Source organism: Zingiber officinale, chromosome 1A (assembly GCF_018446385.1).
Source record: "Zingiber officinale cultivar Zhangliang chromosome 1A, Zo_v1.1, whole genome shotgun sequence".
Taxonomy (NCBI): domain Eukaryota; kingdom Viridiplantae; phylum Streptophyta; class Magnoliopsida; order Zingiberales; family Zingiberaceae; genus Zingiber; species Zingiber officinale.
In genome coordinates this window covers 189,522,830-189,548,380 of record NC_055987.1, presented here as the reverse complement: position 1 = coordinate 189,548,380, position 25,551 = coordinate 189,522,830, and the positions used below count along the sequence as shown (strand labels likewise).

The 25,551-nt window shown below is 36.9% G+C and overlaps 2 protein-coding genes across 2 annotated transcripts; one reads left to right on the top strand and one right to left on the bottom strand.

Annotated features, from left to right (window-relative positions):
* The first annotated feature begins 1,561 nt into the window (after positions 1–1,561).
* LOC122038806 (aluminum-activated malate transporter 4-like) lies at positions 1,562–8,388 on the top strand. The gene is made up of 6 exons (XM_042598747.1): positions 1,562–1,989; positions 2,565–2,702; positions 2,804–3,073; positions 3,429–3,565; positions 3,648–3,794; positions 7,288–8,388. Exons 1-6 carry the CDS (start codon positions 1,614–1,616, stop codon positions 7,960–7,962), a joined length of 1,743 nt encoding a protein of 580 aa, XP_042454681.1. The 5' UTR covers positions 1,562–1,613; the 3' UTR covers positions 7,963–8,388.
* A 1,116-nt stretch (positions 8,389–9,504) lies between these two features.
* LOC122038805 (cell number regulator 2-like) lies at positions 9,505–10,692 on the bottom strand. Its single transcript, XM_042598746.1, has 4 exons — positions 10,399–10,692; positions 10,226–10,297; positions 9,921–10,133; positions 9,505–9,822 (listed from the first exon to the last, which is right to left on the bottom strand). Exons 1-4 carry the CDS (start codon positions 10,586–10,588, stop codon positions 9,749–9,751), a joined length of 549 nt encoding a protein of 182 aa, XP_042454680.1. The 5' UTR covers positions 10,589–10,692; the 3' UTR covers positions 9,505–9,748.
* Positions 10,693–25,551: the final 14,859 nt, after the last annotated feature.

The window sequence follows — 25,551 nt, the reverse complement described above, 5'->3', positions numbered from 1 at the left end:
AACGTGTTAAGTTCCGCAGGAGATCCAAGTCTAAACCTAAAAGAACAAATAAATTAAGTTTTGGATCAAAAGTGTTAAGTTCCGCAGGCGATCCAAAATTTAATTTAAAAGAACACATGATAGCTAGGAAAAGGTTCAGACCTTTGTACAAAATTTTTGTACAGTGGAACCTCTAGGTTTTCCGAGTAGCAACCAACATGGATGAACCCTCACGAAAACATTTAGGTTTAAAAAACCTCTCCATAATCAACATAAATAATTAATTAAAAATAAAGTCATGTATATGATGTGATTAAATTAATATTCACAAATCACAATTAATTTAAATCCTAAATCCCCTAATTTAAATTGAAATAAAAAGTAAAAAAAAAGAAATAAGAATGGTAAAAAAAATTAACCTTGAATTGTGTGAATGACTTGAGCAGTGGTGGCCTAGTAGCCAGGGGCTTCCCAATAAGACAATGACTCTGTAAAATAAGTGAGAAAACAGCACAATTAGTTTACTATTTACCTCGAATAGCATTGTGCCACTGAATAATATTAATTTTCATATTTGGTAATGGTAGTTGGTAGTCAATATAGAAGGTCTAATGTGGACCTAATCACATATTTGGATTTCTTGTAATTTTAAAAATTTACATGATTTGAAATGGTTATAATATAAGGTTTCTAGGTTGATTAGTGGATTTCGATCTAAACTCATTAATCGACTTAGAGACCGAAACTCATTGATCAACCTAAAAATCTCAGATTGTAACTATTTTAGGTCCTTTAAATTTCTAAAATTATAAGAAGTCCAAATATGTTCTCCATTACTATTTTCGATTTTCTTAATAGTGGATTAGAGGTTTTGAAAAATATAAATTTGTATTGAATAAAATTTAATAGGTGAGATGAAAGAAAAAATAAATTTGATTATTTTTCGAAAAGAGAGAGAGGGATTGCATATAGATATAATTACTAGGAGGGATTATGCACCTTTTGGTGCACCCTTTGGTAATTACCAAAATATGATATATTTTTTTTGGTCAATTCAAAAAGTTGAATGCTGCTTTTGGTAAATTTAAAAAAAAAATTATGTATAATGTTTGTGCTAATTTATTTTGATGAAACATTAATCTTTTCTAAAATAAATTAAGCTTTAGTAATATTTTAGAAATTAAGCCGTGCTAGTCTAAGTAAAAGATGATTTTAATTGTTCAACTAGAATATTATTATTTTATCTAACTTAATTTATTTTAATTAAAAATTAAGTGCATCTTTTAGTAAAGGGTTGACATTTGCTAAATTTTTAATTAATATATGGGGGTGTAATTTACTAAATTGTGATTAACAACTTTGTGAAGAAAGTCACTTGCAATTTAAAATCTCAGTTTTATAATTTTAAATTCTACCCAAATGGATTGATTTTATGTATGAAAAATATTAGGTAAAAATTAAAATATCATTTTTTAAAAAAAAATCTAATTTTTTTTTAATTTTTTTTATCAAAGGATGCTGGTCCTGGAGCAAGATTTATTGGAGCAATCATCCTCATTGAACAGTGAGACAGGGTCTTCATATTCACATCGATGAAGACTGTTTGTTCGTGATTGGGCTTTCGACTGTCGACCATGGAACCGAATCGTCTGCCTCCCCCTCCCAAGCTCGGATCCTTCCATTACACCTTCGAGCAGCGGAGCAAGGAGCGCCTCCTCTCTTCCACCCTCTTCCCCAACCTCGACGATGAGCTCTTCAACCCGCCGCGCGGTTGCTTCCGGCGCCTCTCCGACGGGGCCGCCGCCGCCTGGAAAGGCCTCCAAGGCCTCGCCCTCAAGGGCTGGGAGTTCGGCCGATCCGATCCGCGCAAGGTGGTGTTCGCCGCCAAGATGGGCCTCGCCCTCACCATCGTCGCGATGCTTATTTTCTTCCAGGTGCCATTCCGCGACCTCTCCAAGCACTCCGTCTGGGCGATCCTCACCGTCGTCGTCATCTTCGAGTTCAGCATAGGTGCGTTGGGCCGTCGATCGGATCTTGATTCTGCCTTTTGACCTGGTTTCCGCAAGTTTATCTAGGCTCGAAATGCAGAATCGCTTTTTGAATGGTCATCCCTGGTTCGTTATCGATACGGTTCCTCATATCTATTTATCGCTCCTTCGTGCTTTTTTCTGTCTTGTTTCCATTTCCGTCTGCTTGGATGAATCGTCTCTCTAATTCCATCTATACTGGATTCTCCAAACTTTTGAATTCATTCCCAATCGTCATTTTTCCGTGAGAACAATCGTCATCTCATTCTGTCAAACCAATAGACATAAATTTGCAATTTTAACATATTCTTCGGAGAAAGTGGATAGTGAATTACTAATTGGATTTATAACTTCCGAATAAACAAGTCTTAGACCAATAAAAAGTATTTTCGGCTTCTCAATAAACTGCCATTGAGTCTCTAAATGACTATTTATATACACCTATTAACGGGTCGGTCCGTCTCCGATTTCTCCAAAAACAAAAAAGATTTTTTTAAAAAAAATTCTTCCTTGGTGCATCGCCTACGGACTAGAGTAAATAAATAGTGCGTCTTGCAGGTGCAACACTAAGCAAGGGTTTTAATCGGGGTTTAGGAACGTTGCTTGCTGGAGGCCTTTCTCTAGGGGCTGCAGAAATATCAACAGTCACTGGAAATTGGGAAGAAGTGATTATCATCATTTTTATCTTTGTTGCCGGTGAGATGCATAATATTTACCTCTTGCTTTACTTCTATGAGCTGGATAGTAATTGTAGAATGCTAACCTTTGCCTTATATTTGTGTTCTACTGTGATGCAGGTTTTCTTGCATCCTACATAAAGCTATTCCCCAAAATGGCACCATATGAATATGGATTTCGAGTTTTTTTACTCACGTTTTGTTTCATTCTAGTGTCTGGATACAAAACACGGGAATTTGTTGAGACTGCTGTGAGTCGGTTTTTTCTGATTGCACTTGGTGCTGGTGTTGGTTTGGGGGTAAATATTTGCATTTATCCAATCTGGGCAGGAGAGGACCTACATAACCTAGTAGCAAAGAACTTCATAGGCGTGGCTAAGTCTTTGGAAGGTATTATTATTGTAGTAGTATGCTTACAGCTTAGTTATGTATCTGAATTTCTGAATTGTCCTGGAATGTTGATCTACCCTTCTTTGATCAGACCAGAAAATGTAACTGCTAGTGTTCACAGAATTGTACATTTATAAAGTTCAAGTAATTGGTAATTCAGTTCACTTTGCTAAATGAAATTTCATCTCACTAGCAATAATCAAAATTCTGAACACATGACTTACTGCAGTTTTCTAGTATGAAAATATGCACTATTAATAGTTTGGTAGACAGTGCAATACTATTTTCAGTTTCTTTAATGCTTGGTAGAACCACAACTGCTTATCAGCTGAATTGTATATCCTTATCCATGTAGGCTGTGTCAATGGGTATCTTCAGTGTGTTGAATATGACAGAATTCCTTCCAAAATCCTTACTTACCAAGCTTATGATGATCCTATGTACAGTGGGTACAGGTCTGCTGTTCAATCAACGAGTCAAGAGGATTCTCTTGTATGTCTATTTTGCTTATGTATTTGCAATCTGATGTAGATTGAATTGAAAGCTACTGAATATTTTCCATGTAACTTTGTAGTTAGCTTTTGCTGGCTGGGAGCCCCCACATGGTCTTTATAAGAAGTGGCGGTATCCTTGGAGCTCCTATGTTAGAGTTAGTGGTGCACTCAGGCATTGTGCCTTTATGATTATGGCCCTGCATGGTTGTGTACTTTCAGAGATTCAGGTAGATTTTCCTTTTATCTTGTAACCTTGAGATCAAAATATTTCTTTTTATTCTATAAGGCTTTGTTTCATCTTACAGTCAGCATTCACCTGTTAAATAAAATATTTGGACATATTACAAACCTATTTCCAATTCTAGAATGATTGTCCAGGTCTATCATCTATTTAAAAAAGTTTCAAATATTTCAATGAATGTTTTTCCTCTCTTATCGTTTTCTGGGGGCATTAGATGAAGATTCTGATTGGCAACATTCTACAAGGAACTGATTAGCGACTATCAAAGCTACATTCTTTAGTTGAAGATTTTGGAACTAATAGCACAGATGAACTTTTAGTAATTGAATAGAAACAAACTACATTCTGATGGGAAAAGTTCTAAACCACAATTTAAAACTTGACTGCACTCCAAATTGATTGGACTTGATCTAAAAAGGTCTCATGCTAAGTCTCTTTGAAGGTTTTGAATGGTTGACTAGAGGGTTGATAGATAATTAAAATTCTTGCTTACAGCAATTCAAATTCAATGCTAGTAGCAAGAGTGTGCGTGGCAAGAATAAAGTGTGGAATAGCTAAAACAAATTAAGTATGTGCAGAAGCTAAAATGAAACAATGCTAACACCAAGAGCTGGATGTGGTTTTGAGATCTCTCCTACTCCACGACCCTTGTCTCCTACTCCACGAACCTTTTGTCGGTGTGACTTCCCAAAAAACACTATTATGCTCTTTGGAAATAAAGAAATGAAGCAAACCATAACAAATTTGTCCAAAAGATGAGTAGAGAACCTCTTTTTTTTTTTACGATTGCAATAACAACAAGAACTAAACTCTCTTGTAAAAGATGAACAAATATAAGACGAGAGCCAACAAACCTCACTTCTCTCCCAGACTTCTATTAGGTGAGCACAAGGGAGAAAACGAGGTCACTTCTAGACTCCAAGAACTAAAAAGATTTGAAGCCTTGAAGCCTTGATGGGGATAAGCTCTTAGGGCGTGTTTGGTTGAAGGTTATTGTTTTTAACCTTGGTTATCTACCTAAGGTTATATTATTTAATCTTGTTTGGTTCAAGTAATGAGTGATTCCAGGGTAATGGAGCATGTCCGCCGTGTAAGCAAATGGGGGATAGAACCCGAAATGTGATTACCCGGAAGTGTGAATTTTTACGTGATTCCGAGGTTAACAAAAAAAAATTTCCCAAATTTTTTTTTCCAATTTTATTTTTCCCAAAATGAGTATTCCAAAGGTTGAACCAAACAACATTAGATTATGTTTTATTCTCAAAGTTATGTATGATAACTTGAACCAAACGCACCCTTTGAGTTGTTAGGAGTACTTAGAGCTGAACAAGTAATAAATTGTGTGTAAAAAATTCAAACAACTCTAATGAAGCTAACATATCTAGCTCTAACGTCTACCTTAAAAAATACTCTAGTTGACTAAATAAAGTATTCAAGTTAGTTGATCGTTTAGAATTTAAACATTTGAACAAGGGCACCATATGCAGTTGATTCAAATGGGCTTCCACTAGACTAGCACGAACAAAGACATTTTATTCCCAATATCCTTAGCCCACTTGATTGGATCGAATTGGGAAATCCCCTTAGCTAATTCACCACCTCGTAAATCACTTTAAGGTGCAGGACCTAAGGTAATGACAAAAGAAATGACTTGAAAAATCTCTTTGGTTAAATTGATCGCTTAACCATGTCATTGATCTACTACTAAAAATTGTTCTAACTCCCTACGACCATAGGTAGTCTGCAATACTTCGATACATAAATCCATTCGAGGACTCAATCAATAATATAAGTAAATTACAACGCATGGAAAGAATACCTAGCTCTAGGTAAATAAGCTCCCAACCTATGCTATCATACATTCATACACACTCTACCCATTATAACATGACAATATACATAGGTCATGTGATTTTTTAAGTTTTTTGCACTCAACATCTTTTGGCACTTGCAATGGAAGCTATGCTCAGCTCCACAACTCCAAGTCCATATTGAGTTATCTAAAATCATGATATATGCATAATGAAACCTACAAATCATCTTATTTGGGCACTTAATAAAATTTATTTTGTTAAATCACAATTTCTAACTTAAACACATTCATCAAAGATCAAAAGAATACTAATTTTCACTAATCACAAGGGAGAAACCAATGTCTTTGACCAGTGCCCATCCCTATGGAACGACTTGCAGGGACCAATTATATTATTAGCAGCGCCAAATTCCTCAACTATTAATGTTATTTGTCATAAGGAAGTAGAAGGTAAATCTCCTTAGCATTCATTTCATACATAATAATAATAACTTTAGCAGTTTCTTTTTCCTCTACCAACTTATCTTTTTCTTTTTATAATTTTCTATTAACTATCTAAATTTGCTTATAGTCCTGCCTATTCACCTACAATCATTTTACTTTTCTAGTTTAGTTGCAAATAAAAAAACTCTGATTATTGTACATAATGAAGGCTAATACTACTGATTAGCTCTGAAGTACCTGTAAGCAGCAAATGTTGTACTAGAAACTTTCCTAGGTCCGTTAATCTCAATATGATAGTTACATTGTCCCTAGGAATAATTGTCTAGCAAAACTACTAATTCCTTATTCATGGAATAGCTGGAAGTAAATTGAGCACGCCATCAATGAATTTTCAGCACAACTCTTCTTGCATTTTTATAAACTTTTCAGTGATTGCATACTGCACAACACAATGTAAAACTCGACCAATATACACTGTCTAGAAAGTCACACTTATCTAACAATGACCTGATTAAGTGGACCTCTCCTTTATCCAGTGATAGTGGTTTGTACCTGAGTTAGTAGCCACTACAAGCTTCGTACAGTGAGTCTATCATCCATAGCTATCAGTATAAGCCTTGCTCTATTTGTGTCACCACTCACCAAATATCAGTAGTTGTACCACCTTATACCTATTTCTTATTTGTATACACATTGAACGGCTAGTTATCTATGTTGTCAATCCTGTTCACACGTGCTTTCAAACACGGCCTAGATACTCCTGGTAAACTTTGCTTGATGTTCCATTTGTCATGCAAGTAGCTCTTGTACACTGTGGCTTCTTCCGCGTCTGCTGAATTATCAATCACAAAGGAAATCAACACTGCATTTTAGTACTTTTTTCCATCAGACTGCAATAAGCGAGGTTTCTGATCCATGAAGTAGGAATCATTTGTAGAACCGGTGAGTTATCATGGGATTCAACCATAGGTATTGCGGCATTTTGCGATAGTCTCTCTACCACAATAATGGTGTCTGATTTTTTGTGAAATGCAAATTAATTATGCTATTTTAGTTAATTTCCAAAATCATGACAGCATGATTCATACCAGATTCTTTCTATGCTTACCCTATTTAATAATCTTCCACTTTGTTTCACTATCCTTCAGTCCTGCCACCATGTCCTGCATTTAATAGTCTATTTTTCACCACTCTTGCTATTTATATTTGATTAATATCACAGGCTCCACCTGAAAGCAGACAAATCTTTAGGAACGAGCTGAAGCGAGTTGGCATAGAGGGTTCTAAAGTATTGCGTGAGCTTGGAGATCTATTCAAGAAAATGAGAAGACTAAGAAAACCAAATTTTCTTTTTGAAGTCCATGAGGCAGCTGAGGTGTTGCAGAAGAAGATAGACCAGAAATCTTATCTTCTAGTGAATTCAGAAAGCTGGGACGCCGTGGAGCTCCCCGATGGAATGAAATGGATGTTAAACAGACCCAACACAGAAGGTGAGAACAAATCAGAACTAGCCCATGATTATCGACCGCCGCCACTGTCAGCCAGTTATGGTGCCCACAACTCTATCACTAGTGACATGGGTTCTGTGCACAAGATGGACTCTTTGCTGAAGAGGCAGATGCAATGGCCCTCGAGGCAATCATTTCTCACAGAAGCCGTGCCAGGTCCGCAAGAATCAAGAACCTATGAAAGTGCTAGTGCACTGTCATTGGCAACCTTTGCGTCTCTACTTATTGAATTTGTTGCGAGGCTTCAGAATTTGGTGGATGCCTACGAGGAGCTATGTGAAAAAGCTAATTTCAAAGAACCTGTAGATGAACCAGCATCAGAGACCGCTGGCCATAGGCTATGGACAAGAGTTAAGGAGCAATTTTACAAGACAAAGGAATTAGTTTAGATACTCAAGGATTTTGTTGGCTGCAGAAAGTTAAAAGGGTGGTCGTTTGCAGTTGGATCAATTCAATTAACTGATCCAATGCGTTTGGGCTCAAAAATTACGGCGCGGACAAGCACACCAATGGATGCGCACCAAAGAACTACGGTACCGTCCAGTGTTTTCAAAACCGTTAATTAGACGTCAACGTAAGAAATCACAAAAAATGGAGAAGCTCATGATTTATGCGCGTGTTTAAAATGAAATATAAGGAACATTATAAAGAATGAATGTGAATGCAATAAAAAAGGAGTGATCTGCTTTGTCTTTGTTTGGTTGCTGTCTACTATATGGCGTGTTGATTTTAATTATTAGAGATGTTTGTTAATTGGCAAAGTCACATGCCTTGTAAAGTACGCATTGCCAGAAAGGTTACTTAGTATTTTAGTATATCTGTGTTAATTATGTGGAATAATCAATACAGTGGACCAACAAACAGCGAGAGATCGCGAGGCCAATTCTACCAACGATTGTGTTGCAGCTACGCCAGAACACATCCATTGGCCATTGCCTTGGAAATCAAGTTTGGCTATTTTCATTGACTTGACAAGGTCTGTGAGAAGGACCGTGATCTTTAGTATTAATTTGTGGTAGGAAGAAACGTAATTTAGAAATTCAACAATTAGCTCAGAGTATTTTATTTATTTATTTATTGGGTAAGCTAATCGATTTAACTTGTACTAGTTTTCAATGGATTAAGCTACGACGACTTTCTAAGATAACAATATGCTTATTTTTAAATGTTTATTAACGAGCATTGGTGGTTGTGACAATTTGATATCTTTGTTGATGTGACCATTTAACTAATATATATTTATCTTTTTGGGCTTTTATTAATGAATGAATTAGTTATGTCGATTTCAGTAACAGTGATGTGTGCCCTCCTTATTGGTCAGAATTAAACTGGATGCACATACCACCACGATTCGTTCGATTAGTGAAGCAGCTGTGTGTAAGACGGCACACAATTTGATTACATAATTAATAAGCATATTTAACTTTATAATGGGACGCCTATCTGGATCGAATATCTGAATTAACAAAACAAAATAAAAAAACAGAGACCGAATTTACCTTTTTTGCTGCAACAAGGATAGAAATTTTTTCCCCGTCAAATTAAACCATTTAATGAAAAAAACTGTTATAAGCGAATTTAATCCAGTTAAAATCATAACTAAGTTAAATATAATGATTTTACTTAAGCAAATAAATTTTACTTTTAGTATAATAATTTTTCTTAAAGTTATTATAATATATATATTTTTTTAAAGATAGGATAAGAATGGTTTTGATTTTTTTTTTACCACAAAAATAAGAAATCCTTTTTAACTTTGCTACTTTTTTAAGGGAAAAAGAAAATAAAGCAGAGCAAGAAAACAAAATGGCTGTCTGCTGATAATTGGAGACAGCCTGTGGCGTGCCCCTACACAAATCGTCGTCGTCTCCAATTATCATGATTTGGTCGGCGGCTTCGGCGTTGAGCCGCACCTTCTTAGAAATTTCCAATTTATATAATTTCCCCAACTAAAATAAAACTCAGTTAAGATTTCCAGTGGACTTGACCCAACGACCTGATTTCATACCGGATATACATCATTCCCATAATCGACAAACATCTTCCTTAATTATTAACCACGTTGATGCATTATTCACACCACACAAATTGCAGAGACGACGCGGCAAAGCAAGACAGTGATCGCCATATCGGCATATGCATGCAAAGGAAGAAAGAAGAAGCGGCGCGGCGGCCTCAGCGGCTCATGGACTGGGGTGGCGGCGGCATCGTCGCCATATGGCCCTGCCTTTCCATGTTCGCGTGCCATCCTGCACGAACAAGTTAAATCCATCGAATTAACTTAATCTCAGCAACCTCGATCCCAATTACAGAACAGCATCATGTCTCAATCATCATATATTTATACCTATGTCCATGTTGAAGCCGCGGCGGGTGAGCTCGCGGTACATCTGGCAGAGGGAGCAGTACTCGCAGCAGCAGTGGACGAGGCAGTCGTTGCAGGGCTCCTCGCGCAGCCCGTACTGAGCCCGCAGCTTGGTGCGGTAGAAGCAGGAGTACAAGCAGGAGCAGCCGGTCACGCAGAGTATCAGCACGTACAGCGCCCCGCTCGCCCCGCACGCTGCGAATTCATACATGCATATATAATCGATCATCGCATAGATACCATCGTAGTTACGTTGACTAATTAATTGAACTCGATCGATCGATTACAAGTGGATCCTTTGTCGATGATCTCGGCGACCTGGCCGAAGGTGATGCAGGGGCAGAGGCAGGTGATGCAGCCTGCGAAGAACACGCACGTAGGTCCGAGTTAATTAGACATTTAAGAGTGAAATTGAACTGGCAGCTAGCTAGATCTGAAAGTAGTGGAGATGTGCGCGTACAGTTTCTGGTATCGTCGCCGCAGTCGCAGAGGCCGGTGGACCAGGGGCCGATCGTCGGAAGATGAGCTTGGAGTTGGAAACCGCCCGGCGGCACAGTCACCGGGAGGCCGGTGGACGGTGGTGGCGCGCCGTAGTAGGCGTTGGCGGCCGGCGGGGCACCGTAGGTGGGCTCCTGCTTGGAGGGGTACATGATGGATGAGGAGGAAGGGGAAGAACGAGATGAGTACTGTTTGGTTTGCGACTCTACTTAAAGTGTCTACCTCGACCAATAAATCGCCTGTAAACTACTGGTGGCCTTCCTCAACTTGTGAAGGAAATTTCAAAGTCTTCTCCTGGGTTTGACTTTAATGGATAGATTTTGCACGGGTCATTGGGCCAACGAAAACAGGGAGAGAAACAGACGAAAGACGAAGGGGAGAGAATAGTAATTTTTGAATGATGTTATTAATGTAGTTAAAGGGATTATTTATATAAGTTATTTAAATAATAATGAAAAATTAAATATAATAATAATAATGAATATATTAAATTTAAAAAAAATATTTTTGACTACCGATTAATGTCCATCTTGATTATGTTGTTAAATAGAATATATCTTGATTAATTAAAATTAATTTAAAATTATTTTCATAATTACTTTCTTTATTATCATTACCCTCATTAAATTTAATGGTAGTATCCGAATGATATTTAATTGCTAACTTAGTAAAACGTTGTCTAGATAATGATTTAATAAATATATCAGTAATTTAATCTTCTGTAGAGATATAAGAATCTGAAAGTTATTGAGTCATCACATGTTCACGAATAAAATGAAAATTTATCTTCATATGCTTGGTACAAGCATAAAAGACTCGATATGCCATAGGATAAGTCGCTCCTATATTATCACACTAATTTTGGGCGTAGCAGTAGGGGAACGATATAATTCTGAAAGAAGAGATTATAACTAAATAATTTCATATATTGCGTTAGCTATAACTTTATATTGAGCTTCAATACTTGAGCGAGAGACTGTACATTGCTTCTTTGAAAGTCAAGAAATAAGATTTCGTTCAAGAAATATGACATAACCACTAGTAGAGCATTTATCTTCAAGAGATATGGTCAATTCTGTATCATTGTTGGCAATCAAATCTCTTGATGACTGATAATATAAAAGAAGACCATGTAAAATAGTGTTTTTAAGATAATAAAGAATTCCCTTCATATCCGTGGAACTGGTACTAGGAGGCTGCTAAGGTAGCGGATCTATCTTTTTTTAAGATAGTAAATAATTTTCTTAACACAATCCCAATGATGTTTAGTAAGAGAATGTATAAATTGAAAAACATGATTGACAGCAAAAATAATATCGAGCAGTGTGATGGTGATATATTGCAATGCCCTAACAATACTTTTGTATATCTGGGAGTCATCCATTGTAGAGGAGAATGAGGGCGTGGTAAAACCACCTTCAATAAAGTGTGGAGATAAGATATGCATCGTACATTTTAGCTTGTTGTTGAAGTTATGTAATATATTTACTCTGAGAGAGAAGACAACCTTCAGAATATGGAAGAAACTCTATGCTAAGGAAAAAAATGAACGTTGATGAAGAAGATGGAGTAACATGGCTATACCTTTTTTTTATCACTACCAATTATTAAAATATCATCCACGTAAATTAGAAAAAATATTAAAAATTCCTTATTGCATTTGTTATTTAGGGAAGAGTCATTTTTTGAGTTAGAGAATCCTTGAGTATAAAGCCAAGTAGATAGACGACGGAAGACTCCTTTGACTAGTGATGAAACTCCTCCACGATCTTGCGCACAATCCGACAATTCTACAAAGCGTTAGCGACCTAAGACGGGGGGTGAGGATCCCTGGCTAGGCCCTCCGATGCTCAAGTCAGTATTGTTGGTGCGGTTAGCACTAACGGTCTAACTCAGGTTTTGATGAATGACAAATTAGGTTAAGTTAGGTTTGTCATTATCTAACACTCTGATCGAGTGTGCAGGCAAAGTCCAGACAGGTCGATGGGCTGATCGGATACCTGGCACGAAGTCCAAGCGGGTCGACAGGCTGACCGGACGCTTGGCACGAAGTCCAAATGGGTCGACGGGCTGACCGAACATTTGGCACGAAGTTCAAGCGGGTCGACGGGCTGACCGGACGCTTGGCACGAAGTCCAGCTAGGTCGACGGGCTAACCGGATAGTTGGCGAGAAATCCAGATGGGTCGAAGGGCTGACCGGACGTCTGACAGGTGAGTAAAGGTAAGTCACTGTAAGGGAGTGACTGTGAGGACGCGTTCCCGGGAAGGGAACATTAGGCGTCGATCCGGCTTAGATCCATTTCGGATATCTAAGTCGAGATCATGACTAGATTCCGGTTTCGGAAAGACGGAATCTAAGTCATATGTTAAACTTATAAACTGTGCTAACACTTTGTTTTACAGAAAATTCATTATATTTGCCTCGGACTAACCTTGTCTTGCAGGAGAAGAACTTTTTCTAGAGAAAGGTGGTCCGGGCGCCCGGAACGGATCCGAGCGCCCAGAGGCAAAAATTATCCAGGACGTGGCGTTGACACGTGGAGCTCGCTGGTTGGGATTACCACGTCACACCAGGGCGCCCGGAAGGGATCCGGGGTGCCCCGAGCCTCCTATATAAGGAGGGTCAAAGACAGAGCTCAAAACAACAACTCAGAACTGAAGAACTGCTCTCTTGTGCTTCTGCGACGCCGCGATCTCCGACGAGTTTTCTTTCTCTGCTTCATTTCTTTCAATGTCGGTATTTATTTTTCTAGCATTCCTGTACTTAACTATTTGTAATCGAATATTCAAATTGCCAGTGGATTGCCCAACGAAAGTACCCTTGTGTGCGGGCCTTGGAGTAGGAGTTGTCAAATGCTCTGAACCAAGTAAAATTGGTTCTTGTGTTAGCATTGTTCTGATTTTGTCTTTTCCGCTGCGCTTACTCTTCTCAAAATTTTTATAATCGATATTCACCCCCCCTCTATCGAACGATCACGGTCCAACAAGTGGTATCAGAGCAGGTACCGCTCTGATTTAGTACAACCACCAATCAGACAAGGGGGTGATTTGTTTTTTTTTCGGATTTCGATTTTTCATAAAATTCCAAATTGGTATTATTACCTTTTTGGAAATCTCCTTCCGTCATAATTAAATCTAAATTGGTGCAACACCAATTTAGTTATTTTTATTTAATTCTTCCCGCACTACTAATCCAAGATCAAGTCTTGGAACCTCTCTATTTGTTTTTTTGTGCAGATTAAAATGTCGCAGATCGAGGGCTTCAGCACAGTGCGACCTCCCCTTTTCAACGGCGATGATTTCTCGTACTGGAAGAAGCGAATGGAGGTATACCTCAAGACGGACTTCGACCAATGGCTAACCATCACAAAAACCTACAGACCTTCAGTCGACATCTCCGGGAATCCACTAGATCCGGAACAGTGGACTCCAGACATGAAGAAAAAGTCATCGACAGAGAACAAAGCAATCAACACATTGTAATGCGGACTAACAAGGGAAGAACTGAACCGGATAGGACAGCACCAGAATGCTAAAGAACTGTGGGACAAGCTGATCGAATTGCACGAAGAAACTAGCGACGCTAAGGTAACAAAAAGGGATTTATTGTTAAATAAAATATTTAATATAAAAATGCAGGAAGGAGAAATAGCGAGTCAGCTGCACGCGAGGATCAAGGATATCCTCAACGGGCTCCATGCAATAGGCCACCAGATGGACAATAAAGACCTAATCAGGTATGCGTTAAACGCATTTCCACGTAATAGTTTGTGGGCATCCATAGTGGATGCCTACAAAATTTCTAAGAATTTAACTAAGCTTAAATTAGATGAACTATTTTGTGAATTAGAGTTACATGAGCAGACTAACGCTGGAGCCGAGAAAGGTATTGCTTTATATGGAGGTTCCTCCAAGAAGAACAAGCTTGAACCTGAAGAAGACTCTGACCAGAGCTCTGAAGATGAAGAACACTTGGTGAACCTGGTAAGGAAGATGTTCACCAGGAGGAAGAGAAGCTTCAGCAAGAAGGATCTACAAAGGATCAGTTCGCCAGCCGATACAAGGAACGTGACATGCTTCAGATGCAACAAAAAGGGGCACTACAAGAACGAGTGTCCAAGACTGAAGATCGACAAACCGAAGCCGACCAAAAAGAAGGCCCTCAAAGCGACGTGGGACGACTCCTCCTCGGACGAATCGAAGGCAGAAGATCAGAAGCACCAGAGGCACCTCGCGCTGATGGCTCGCAAAGCTGAGTCAGAAGATGAATCGGAGACGGGTCCGAACCCGAATCGAGCCACGAGTCTGTACACGTTTTCGAAAGTTCCGAAGAGGTATTCCTAACCTTAAACCGAAAGTTTTTTAAAATTATTTCTTACTTAAATAATAAGTTAGTTAAATTAGAAAATGAAAACAAATTGCTCCTCGAGAAAAATCAAATCCTTAAGGAATAAGTTGTAAATAATAAACCAACTCAAGATCTAACACTTGAGGAGAATTCATCATTAAAATTAGAAATTAATAATTTAAAAAATATGTTAGAAAAATTTACTACCAGATCAAAAAATTTAGACTTAATCATAAATAATCAAAAAGCATGTTATAATAAAACCGGACTCGAATATAAGTCGAACTCAAATAAAACTTTTAAATCATTAATAACCCAATACAAACCAACGAATAAAGTCTGGTTCCGAAAGCATGTTTGACCACGCAAATAGGACCTAACCAATATTATATCCCTAAAGATAAAATATATTTCATAAAATCAAATAAACCAAATCAAAAACCAGAAAACAAATCTAAACCAAAAAAATTTAAAATCTAAATATACTAGAACTCACCAAAATTTAAGCTATCACCAAGTAAAGTATAATTATAAAAGAAATAAACATAAACCTAGAACAAAAAATTAAATTAACGGCCATTAATTCAGGGGGAGGCTCCAGAATAGCTGGCACCTCCAAAACTAATCTACCCGGTAGGATAACTCTAACTAACCTACCCGACAGGGTAATTAGGACTAGTTAAAAAGGGTTCAAGTTTAACTTGAAAAATAGTACTAGTGAAGTTTTGGATGATAGTACGTTAGGGAAGCTTAGTCTATGCATGTCTAGAAAGATATGGCTTCGACCTAGTGCATTTGGCTAAGTGGAACTGACCGAAGCTACCCTTTATGGATCATAACCAGTTAGACCAAGGTTTTGTACTAAGTCCAGTGGATAGGACTATTTGGAAAACCTCGAAGGCATGGTTACTCTAACGATGTCCAAGTGACTCACCATAGCCAGAAGTTTATCCAGAGAACGTCTATTTGTTGAACCCAAAGCTAAACCTGAATCTAACACAAGTTAAAAACAAACCCTAAAATTTAACCTAATTCATCTTACAAAATTATAGGATTCCTTAATTGAGAACATAGATCAGGTGAGATGACTGAGGACCTAAATGAAATTAAATTAATTGAATTAAAATAAATTAAATTAAGTTAAATTAAATTAAGTTAAATTAAATTAACATGTTAAATTAAATTTATTTTTTTTAACTTAAAAATTTATTTATAAAATTAAACTTAAATTTTTTTAACTTAAAAATTTATTTTAAAAATTAAATTTATTTTTTTTTAAATTAAAAATTTATTTTAAAAATTAAACTTAAATTTCTTTAACTTAAAAATTTATTTTAAAAATTAAATTAATTTTTTTAACTTAAAAATTTATTTTTAAAATTAAACTTAAATTTTTTTAACTTAAAAATTTATTTTAAAAATCAAACTTAATTTTTTTTACTTAAAAATTTATTTTAAAAATTAAAATTAAATTTTTTTTAACTTAAAAATTTATTTTAAAAATTAAACATAATTTTTTTTAACTTAAAAATTTATTTTAAAAATTAAACTTAAATATCTTTAACTTAAAAATTTATTTTTAAAATTAAACTTAAATTTTCTTTAAACTTAAAATTTTATTTTTAAAATTAAACTTAAAATTTTTTTAACTTAAAAATTTACATTTAAAATTAAACTTAAAATTTTTTTATAACTTAAAAATTTATTTTAAAAAATTAAACTTAATTTATTTTAGCTTAAAGATTTATTTTAAAATTTAAACTTAAATTTTTTTTAACTTAAAAATTTATTTTAAAAATTACACTTAAATTTTTTTAACTTAAAAATTTATTTTAAAAATTAAACTTAATTTTTTTTAACTTAAAAATTGATTTTAAAAATTAAACTTAATTTATTTTAACTTAAAAATTTATTTTAAAAATTAAACTTAAATTTCTTTAACTTAAAATTTTATTTTAAAAATTAAACTTAATTTTTTTAACTTAAAAATTTATTTTAAAAATTAAACTTAATTTATTTTAACTTAAAAATTCACTTTAAAAATTAAAATGAAATTTCTTTAACTTAAAAATTTATTTTAAAAATTAAACTTAAATTTTTTTTTAACTTAAAATTAAACTTAAAATTTTTTTAACTTAAAAATTTATTTTGAAATATTAAACTTAATTTTTTTTAACTTAAAAATTTATTTTAAAAATTAAAATTATTTTATTTTAACTTAAAAATTTATTTTAAAATTTAAACTTAATTTTTTTTAACCTGAAAATTATTTTAAAATTAAACTATTTTTTTAACTTAAAAATTATTTTAAACTCAATTTTTTTAACTTCAAAATTATTTTAAAATTAAACTATTTTTTTTAACTTAAAAATTATTTTAAAAATTAAATTATTTTTTTTTAACTTAAAAATTATTTTAAAAATTAAATTATTTTTTTTTAACTTAAAAATTTATTTTAAAAAATTAAACCTTTTTAACAAAAAAAATTATTTTAAAAATTAAAACCTATTTTGTTTAACTTAAAAATTTATTTTAAAAAATGAAACTTTTTTTTAACAAAAAAATTATTTTAAAAATTAAAATTTTTTTAACTTAAAAATTTATTTTAAAATTTAAACTTAAAATTTTTTTTCTTAAAAATTATTTTAAAAATTAAAACTTATTTTTTTAACTTAAAATTTTATTTTAAAAATTAAATTAAATTTATTTTACTTAAAAATTATTTTAAAAATTAAACCTAATTTTTTTAAAAAAATTTAAACTTAAAATTTTTTTTCTTAAAAATTATTTTAAAAATTAAAACTTATTTTTTTAACTTAAAAATTTATTTTAAAAATTAAATTAAATTTATTTTACTTAAAAATTATTTTAAAAATTAAACCTAATTTTTTTAAAAAAATTTAAACTTAACATAAAAATTCACTTATTCAACTTATTTTCATCAAATCTAAAGAATGACTACTTGCACTAAGCCCAATTCCTTCCCATTGTAGGAAATTAAGTGGATTTTGGACAGTGGTTGCTCCAAACATATGATTGGAGGTCATACAAAATTCACTCAACTCACCTACAAAAGCCTAGGAATAGTTGTCTTTGGAAACAACGACAAACTCAAGGTAATTGGTATAGTTACTATCGAACTAAAAATTGACTTTATTATTACAAATGTTTTACTTGTTGGAGATTTCAAGTATAATCTTTTAAGTATCAGTCAATTGTGTGATACTAGTGTTGGTGCAATATCCCTTAGGTCAAGGTTGACCTGGTTGACCAAGCTTGAGTCTTGGTTTGGATTTCGATGTTTGACAATATATTGGGTTTAGATGATATGGACAATGCAGGTGCAGTTGTTCATTTGGGGAGATTGTTGATACAATTCCCGTTTGGTCAAGGTTGACCAGTTGAGATGTGAATGATAGTCCTCGTGAGTGAAGCCAGGCAGAAGGAAATCCTAGTAAGTGAAGCTAGGTGAAAGTCCTGGTGAGTGAAGCCAGACAGTTGGAAAGTCCTAGTGAGTGAAACTAGGCAAATGGAAATCCTAGTGAGTGAAGCTAGGTGAAAGTCCTGGTGAGTGAAGCCAGGCAAGGGAAATCCAGATGGGTCAAGGTTGACCAGACATCTGGTGAAAGTCCAAGTAGGTCAAAGGGATTGACCGGATACTTGGCACGAGGAGAAAAGTCCGAGTGGGTCAAAGGGATTGACCGGACACTTGGTGAGAGAGTCCTAGTTGGTCAAGGGTGACCGGATGCTAGGTTTTATGTACCAACAAGTTATGGTTGACTGGATGTTGGTTTAGGAGGCTTTAAACTTGATTTTAGGGAGAAATCATGAGCTGGATCGATCAGCCGATCGATTAGCTCATGCCCAATCGATCGGCCAATCGATTGGGCGAGTCTTCGCGACAAGCCTCCTCCAATCGATCAGTGGATCGATTGGGACAAGTGCGCGATCGCACAGAATGGCGTTGAATCGATTGGTCGATCGATCCAGATCCCCCAATCGATCAGTGGATCGATTGGGAGTTGCGATTGTTGGTGCAACCTTAGGTCAAGGTTGACCTGGTTGACCTGACTCGAGTTGACCTGACTCGAGTTGTATTTTGATGTTTGACTTAGGAAGATTGTCGGTGCAACCTTAGGTCAAGGTTGACCTAGTTGAGTTGCATGTTGATGTTTGACGAAAAGAGAGTTCTATTCTTGATGTTTGACAAGAATAGATGTTTGGGAGATGGTTGGTGCAACCGTAGGTCAAGGTTGACCTGGTTGACCTGATTCGGGAAATAGTCCAAGTATGGAGACTTGGCAACGGAAAAGTCCAAGCAGGGAGCTTGGCACCGGAATAGTCCAAGTATGGAGACTTGGCAACGGAAAAGTCCAAGCAGGGAGCTTGGCACCGGAAAAGTCCAAGTATGGAGACTTGGCACTGGGAAAGTCCAAACAGGGAGTTTGGCACGGGAAAAGTCCTGGTGAGTGAAGCCAGGCAGTCGGGAAATCCTGGTGAGTAAAGCCAGGTGAAAATCCTAGTGAGTGAAACTAGGTGAAAGTGAAAGTCCTGGTGAGTGAAGCCAGGCAGTGGGAAAAGTCCTGGTGAGTGAAGCCAGGCAGTGGTGGAAATCCTGGTGAGTGAAGCCAGGTGAAAACCCTAGTGAGTGAAGCTAGGTAAAAGTCCTGGTGAGTGAAGCCAGGCAGTGAGAAAGTCCTAACTGGGATGTTAGGCAGTGTGGAAAGTCCTGGTGAGTGAAGCCAGGCAGTGGGAAAGTCCTAACTGGGATGTTAGGCAATTGGGAAGTCCTGGTGAGTGAAGCCGGGCAAGGGAAAATCCAGATGGATCAAGGGTGATCGGACATCTGGTGTTGAGAAGGTCAAGTAGGTCAAAGGGTGACCGGATACTTGACACGGAGAGAAAAGTCTAAGTGGGTCAAAGGGATTGACCGGACACTTAGCGGGAATCGCAGGTCAAGGGAGTGACCGGATGCTAGGCGCAATGTACCAACAGTCAAGATTGACGGATGTTGGTTTGGACTTGGTTTGGGCGAAACCATGAGTGGATCGATCCGGAGATCGATCCGGTGATCTGAAATATTCGATCGATGCGGTGACCGATCGCTATCGATAGCATCTTGTGTTAACTGATCGATCGGTGACCGATCGAGTCGATCGGCCGAACAGGATCGAGGCGAGATCGGTCCCGATCGAAATCTGATCGGTCCGGACCGATCAGGAGGTTCCTGATCGGTCCATGGACCGATCAGGATGGAACAGCGAGCTTCTTTCCGATCGGTCCGCACCGATCAGGATGTTACTGATCGGTCCACGCCGATCGAGTTCTAACCGCTGCGACGCAACGGCTAGTTTCTTCACTGCTTATCTCTTAGTCTAAAGGGGTCGAGGGCTGCTGCTGTATAGACTCTCCTTCCTTCTTCCTTCTCTTCTGCTGAAGATTTGTGGGCTGCGATAAGAGCTCTGTTGAGTGAGCTTCCCGACTGGAACAGCTGCTGCTGTTAGGGTTTTTGAAGCTGCTGCTTCATCCGGACTCCAGTCGACGAGAAAGCAAGTTTGGTAGAGTGCTTGTGTATTCTTACTGTATTTCTTGCTTATTCTTTGTTCTTGTACTCCTTATTGCTGTTGCAAAGATTGTGGTGAGGTTTCTCCACCCAGAAGGAGTATATTGTATTAGCCGGTTCTCCGGGAACTCATCCACCGACGGATTGACTGGACTCGTCCACCTTACGGACACGCCGAGGAGTAGGAGCCCTAATCTCCGAACCTCGTTACATCCTTGTGTTAAGGTTTGGTTTTCTTCTCCTTAGTTTCTTCCTTGTATTTCCGCTGCGACTAACCCTAACTGTAGGAAGAACGCGAGAATTTGGGGCGGCTATTCACACCCCCCCTCTCTAGCCGTACAAAGGATCCTAACAGCGATTTCGCGCGACAAGTCCTGGATCGATCAGCCGATCGATCCAGGCTATTCCAGAGAGCACAGAGGTGCTCTGGATCGATCGGTTGATCGATCCAAAGCCTCCCCGATCGATTGGGAGCAATCCAATCAATCGGGATCCGACCGTTGGAGCAGATAAAGGTCGTTGGCGTGCGTCTTTTTCGATAGATTTTGCACTGTTCACTCCAGATCCTTGACAGCAACTCCACAGCTATCTCTAAGCTCTAGATCGCTAGTTCTTGAAGGTTCTTGGAGGTTCTTCCAAGTCAAGAGACGGATCAAAAGCAAGAAGAAGAAAGCTAGGGTTAGGGTTCCTTGTATTCATTGTAAGCTTTTCTTATACTTTTGTTCCCTTTCCTTTCTTTCTGTATTGAGAGTCTTGTAGGGCTTCTCCACCTTCGGTAGTTACCGAAAAGGAGTGTTTATTAGTGGAGGTGTGTGTGTGTGTGCGTGGATCCTTAGACTAGTCACCTCTTGTGAGGTGGATACCAAGTAAAATCCATTTGTTAGTATTGTTGTAGTTGTTTCTTGTATTTCCGCTGCATATCTTTGAAGAAACAAGCAACGTCAAGCACGAAGAGCGCACCGAACTATTCACCCCCCCTCTAGCTACATAATCGGTCCCAACAAGCGGTATCAGAGCGAGGTCGCTCTTCACCGGAATCAATGTCGGAAGGGGCAAACATAACAAGAAGAGCTAGAGGGTGAAGAAGTTGGAGCAAAATTATCAAAGTCAAAGAATTCAAGAAGCTCAACCTCAAGATGCAATTCCAAGATGGACTTGGATTTGACACAAGGGTGGCTCCACCGTACACATCTACAAGCTTTGATCTTTGGAAATCAAGGATCGAAAACTTCTTAATGGTGGAGATAGAGCAATGGTTTGCTCTTATGGAAGGCTTCGAAGCTCCAACGAATTCAAAGGGCAAAGTTCTCAAGAGGAGCAAATGGAGCCCGGAGCAAGTCCAAAGGTGCGAAGCAAATGACAAGATAACCAAATTATTGGTTAATTTATTGCCTAGCATAATTCTATGCAAAATTGGACAATATGAAGATGCCAAAGAGCTTTGGAGCAAGTTTGCTAAGCTCCATGAAGAACCCTCCACTGTACCGAATCAAGAGGAATCCAAAAAGGGTGACTCATTGGAGCAAGACCAAGAGGAGGACTCTGAAGTTGAGAGATACTCAACTTCCGAAGAAGAAGTCCAAGAAGAAGCCTCGTCTTCAAAGGAATGCAATGAAGAGGGCAAGGAGAGGGCATACTCCTTGTTCCATGTACAAGATGAAGATGAAGAAGCCTCCACCTCTAGGATTGAGGGGGAGAAATCTTCGATGACACCGGATCAAGAAGGAGGAGAAGTCTCCACATCCGGGTCAAAAGAAGAAGAGGATGAAGAAGTTTCTACCTCCACAAGTCAAGAAAAATCTATTGAAGGAGTATCAAGTTCGGATCAAGAGGAAGCTTCTACCTCTGGATCAAAAGGAGAAGACGCCACCCCTACAAGCAAAGGTATAACAATTTCAATAGAAAATAACAAAAATCATATCATTTGCTTTAAGTGTAGGGAAAAAGGGCATTACAAAAGTAAATGCCCTAAATTGGCCAAGAAGAAGGGCCAAGTGGCACAAAAGGGGAAGGAGAAGCCCAAGGAGACCGCTCCCGAAACAAAAAGGAGCAAGGAGCACATTGTGTGCTTTTTGTGCAATCAAAAGGGACATTACCGGAGTCAATGTCCCAAGGGGAATAAGGCGGTCAAGGCTCAAGAAGGAAGCACACCTCAAGGGAGAGTCTCCAAGGTAAAAAGAAATGTATCATTTATTAAGCTTACTCCCTTGAACAATGGTAAAAAACATGTTAAGTCAAGTCTTTATCATTTTAATGCTATTTACCATAAGAATAGAGAGCATGATAGCATTAAGGAAAAACACATGGCTCTCCATGCTAAAACTACCACACCTAGGGTTAGGAAGATAGATGGAATTTTAGGCAAGAACTCTAAGAATTTTAGCTACAAGCCTAGAAACAAAAATGCTCATGGACTTAATGGAAACCCAAAAACTAAGGACTTAGTGATGGAAAATCAAGTCTTGAGGTCAAGACTTGACAAACTAGAAAAGACCCTAAAAAGGATGGAAAATATCCTTAAAGGGCAAAATGAGCAAAATCTAGGTTTAGGACAACAAGAGTCATCCAAGGGCCATAGAGGTTTGAGATACAAACCTAAAACTAAAAAGGATGTACCTACTTACGATAGAGTTCCATATAGTTATGGAACAAATCCTAGGTCTAGTGGTCAAGTCAAGAATACTAGGGAGGTTATTCCTAAGAGTATTTTTGCAACAAATGTGACTAAGACTTCTAAGAAGTCCAATAAAGTCACAACGAAGGTCACAAGGGAAGCAATCCCTAGAGTTGACCTAGAAAATGTGACCAAGGCTTCTAAGAAGCCAAACAAGGTCACTAGGAAGGTATCTAGGGAAGTTATCCCTAGTGAGTACCTAGAGCATCCAAGGAGCACCAATAAGTTTTGGGTTCCTAGGAACATCTTCTCTACCCCATAGATGGGTTAGAGAGTGTCAACTCTAAGTGGAAGGATAGTTAACCCAATCATGACGAAGTTGACGCTCAAGGAGCATTTTCAAGGTTACTATTAACCTTTGAAAATGAAGAGGATAAAGGGTTTACTCTTGGAAAGAGTAAAATGTGTCATATTTTGAGAAATTGGATGAAATTTTAAATGACACAATTTGAGAAAATTATAAGAACTACCAAGTTGGGATTTTGGTATGTTATTGGGAAGTTAAAGGCAAATTTAAGCCTTAACTCAATTGATTACTCTTTAAAAGAGTAAATTGTGCCAAAATTTGAGAAATATGCTTAATTTAAATTGGTACAAATTAGGAAAAGCAAAAGAAATGTCAAATTTGGTTTTTGACATTTTCTTGGGAAATAGTGGGCAATCTAGGGTTTAAATTTTTAAGTCAACTAAGGGTTAAGGATACTTAGGTAGGCGATCTAGGTATTTTATCTATGCTAACTTGCCATGCTTTGCTTATCCATCAAATGTCATGACATCATATTTATTTATTTGTGTTTGCACACATGCCTTATTATGAAAAATACAAAAATATCATGTCATGTCATTCATACATCATATAGTTATAGGAAATTTTCTTTTGAAAATTATTTCTTTTTGATGTATGTCATAACATCATCATGCATCATTTTAATTCCTTGTTTATTAAGGACTAATGGCATTAATTAACAAGTAACATCCTTGTTGGATGTCTATAATTCAAAAATGCCTAGATAGATATACATGATCCCTAGATTAGGGCAAAACTAAACTTTACATCTCACAAAGACCCATAAGGTGACTTGTATGTGTTTTAGTACACATTAGATACAAGTGAGATGTTAGGATGATGAACAAAACTCAAGATGTTGATTTATTGCATTCTTTTGAGTTTTAAGTTCATCAAAACACATAGTTATGTGTTTTCCAATCATTGGGAAAGCTAATGTACAAGCCATGTGCATTGAGCCCAAGGAACATGGTTGGATATTGGTTTTGAAAATTATTTTAAAATACTTTTGGAAAACCTTGGTGAAGGCTATCTTTTGATAGTAATCATCATTGATTAGTTGAGCACAAACTTGAAGAAAACACTAAATTTTTACAAGTTTCCAAGTTTGTGTCAATTTTTGAAAATATGATGTATTTTTCTTAGAAAACTATTTTTCCATGATAATATATGCCCTAAACAATGTCTACACAAATTTTTATGATTTTTAGAATTTTGTAGATTTTTCTAGGGATTTCTGAAATTGACTGAAATGGAATTTCAACCTTTTTAGAACTTCAATCGATCATCCGATCGATTGAAGGGTCTCAATCGATCGGACGATCGATTGAGAGTAAGCTTCTCGCGAACAGAAGCTTCCTGGATCGATCCACCTATCGATCCAGCCCTCCTGAATCGATCAGTGGATCGATTCAAGCAGGTTCAATCGATTGGGACCCAACTCTAATCGATTGGGAATACTGATTTTGGCTGGTAAAGCCTGATTTCAGCATTTTGAACCATCTTTAGTCTAGGTAACCATTCCTAACCCCTCAAAATACATTTGTATACATAAAAAAGGTGTTTTCATGTTGAAAACAAGGATGGATTGGTTAAGGAAGACTAAGTAGAGGTTTAGGTTGAGGTTTGGTTTCATTATTGAACATTTGAACCTCTAAACTTATAAATTTGAGTTTCCTAAAGGTTTAGGGATTTCAAGTCATTGTTGGTGCAATGACAGAAGGTACGACCATGTCTTTAGGGGGAGGTACTCTTTAAGGACATGAAAATTTTTTTATAAACCTTGGAAGGTGGTTAACCTTCTTGTGTGAAAATGCTCAAGGTTGAGCATTTGAATGTAATGGAGAGTGGATATCCTCATTGTTTAAGTGGTGTTTTGCTCATGGATGGGCATTCGATACAAATGAAGGGTATGGGACCTTCATTTGGGTTATTCAAGTGGTTAATGCTCAAGAGTGAGCATTGATGATAATGAAGGGTATGGGATCTTTATTATCGTGTTGATCATAACGAGTGAAGTTGTGAACAATGATAAGCAACTCTTCAGGGGGAGAGGTTGTGTTTGATGTGTACCAATAGGGGAAGAATATGTGGTCTAAGTTAGGCATTCATTTCCTGAAGAGGAAGGTTACGCTCTAGGAAAGGAGGAGAATTGGGTTTCGATGTTTGACAATATATTGGGTTTAGATGATATGGACAATGCAGGTGCAGTTGTTCATTTGGGAAGATTGTTGATACAATTC

Coding starts and splice junctions, on each gene's coding strand:
- LOC122038806 (XM_042598747.1), top strand. CDS start 1,614: ATGGAACCGAATCGTCTGCCTCCCCCTCCCAAGCTCGGATCCTTCCAT. Junction 1,990..2,564: donor CATCTTCGAGTTCAGCATAG/GTGCGTTGGGCC, acceptor TGCGTCTTGCAG/GTGCAACACTAAGCAAGGGT. Junction 2,703..2,803: donor CATTTTTATCTTTGTTGCCG/GTGAGATGCATA, acceptor ACTGTGATGCAG/GTTTTCTTGCATCCTACATA.
- LOC122038805 (XM_042598746.1), bottom strand. CDS start 10,588: ATGTACCCCTCCAAGCAGGAGCCCACCTACGGTGCCCCGCCGGCCGCC. Junction 10,298..10,398: donor CGGCGACGATACCAGAAACT/GTACGCGCACAT, acceptor TGTTCTTCGCAG/GCTGCATCACCTGCCTCTGC. Junction 9,823..9,920: donor CGGCTTCAACATGGACATAG/GTATAAATATAT, acceptor TTGTTCGTGCAG/GATGGCACGCGAACATGGAA.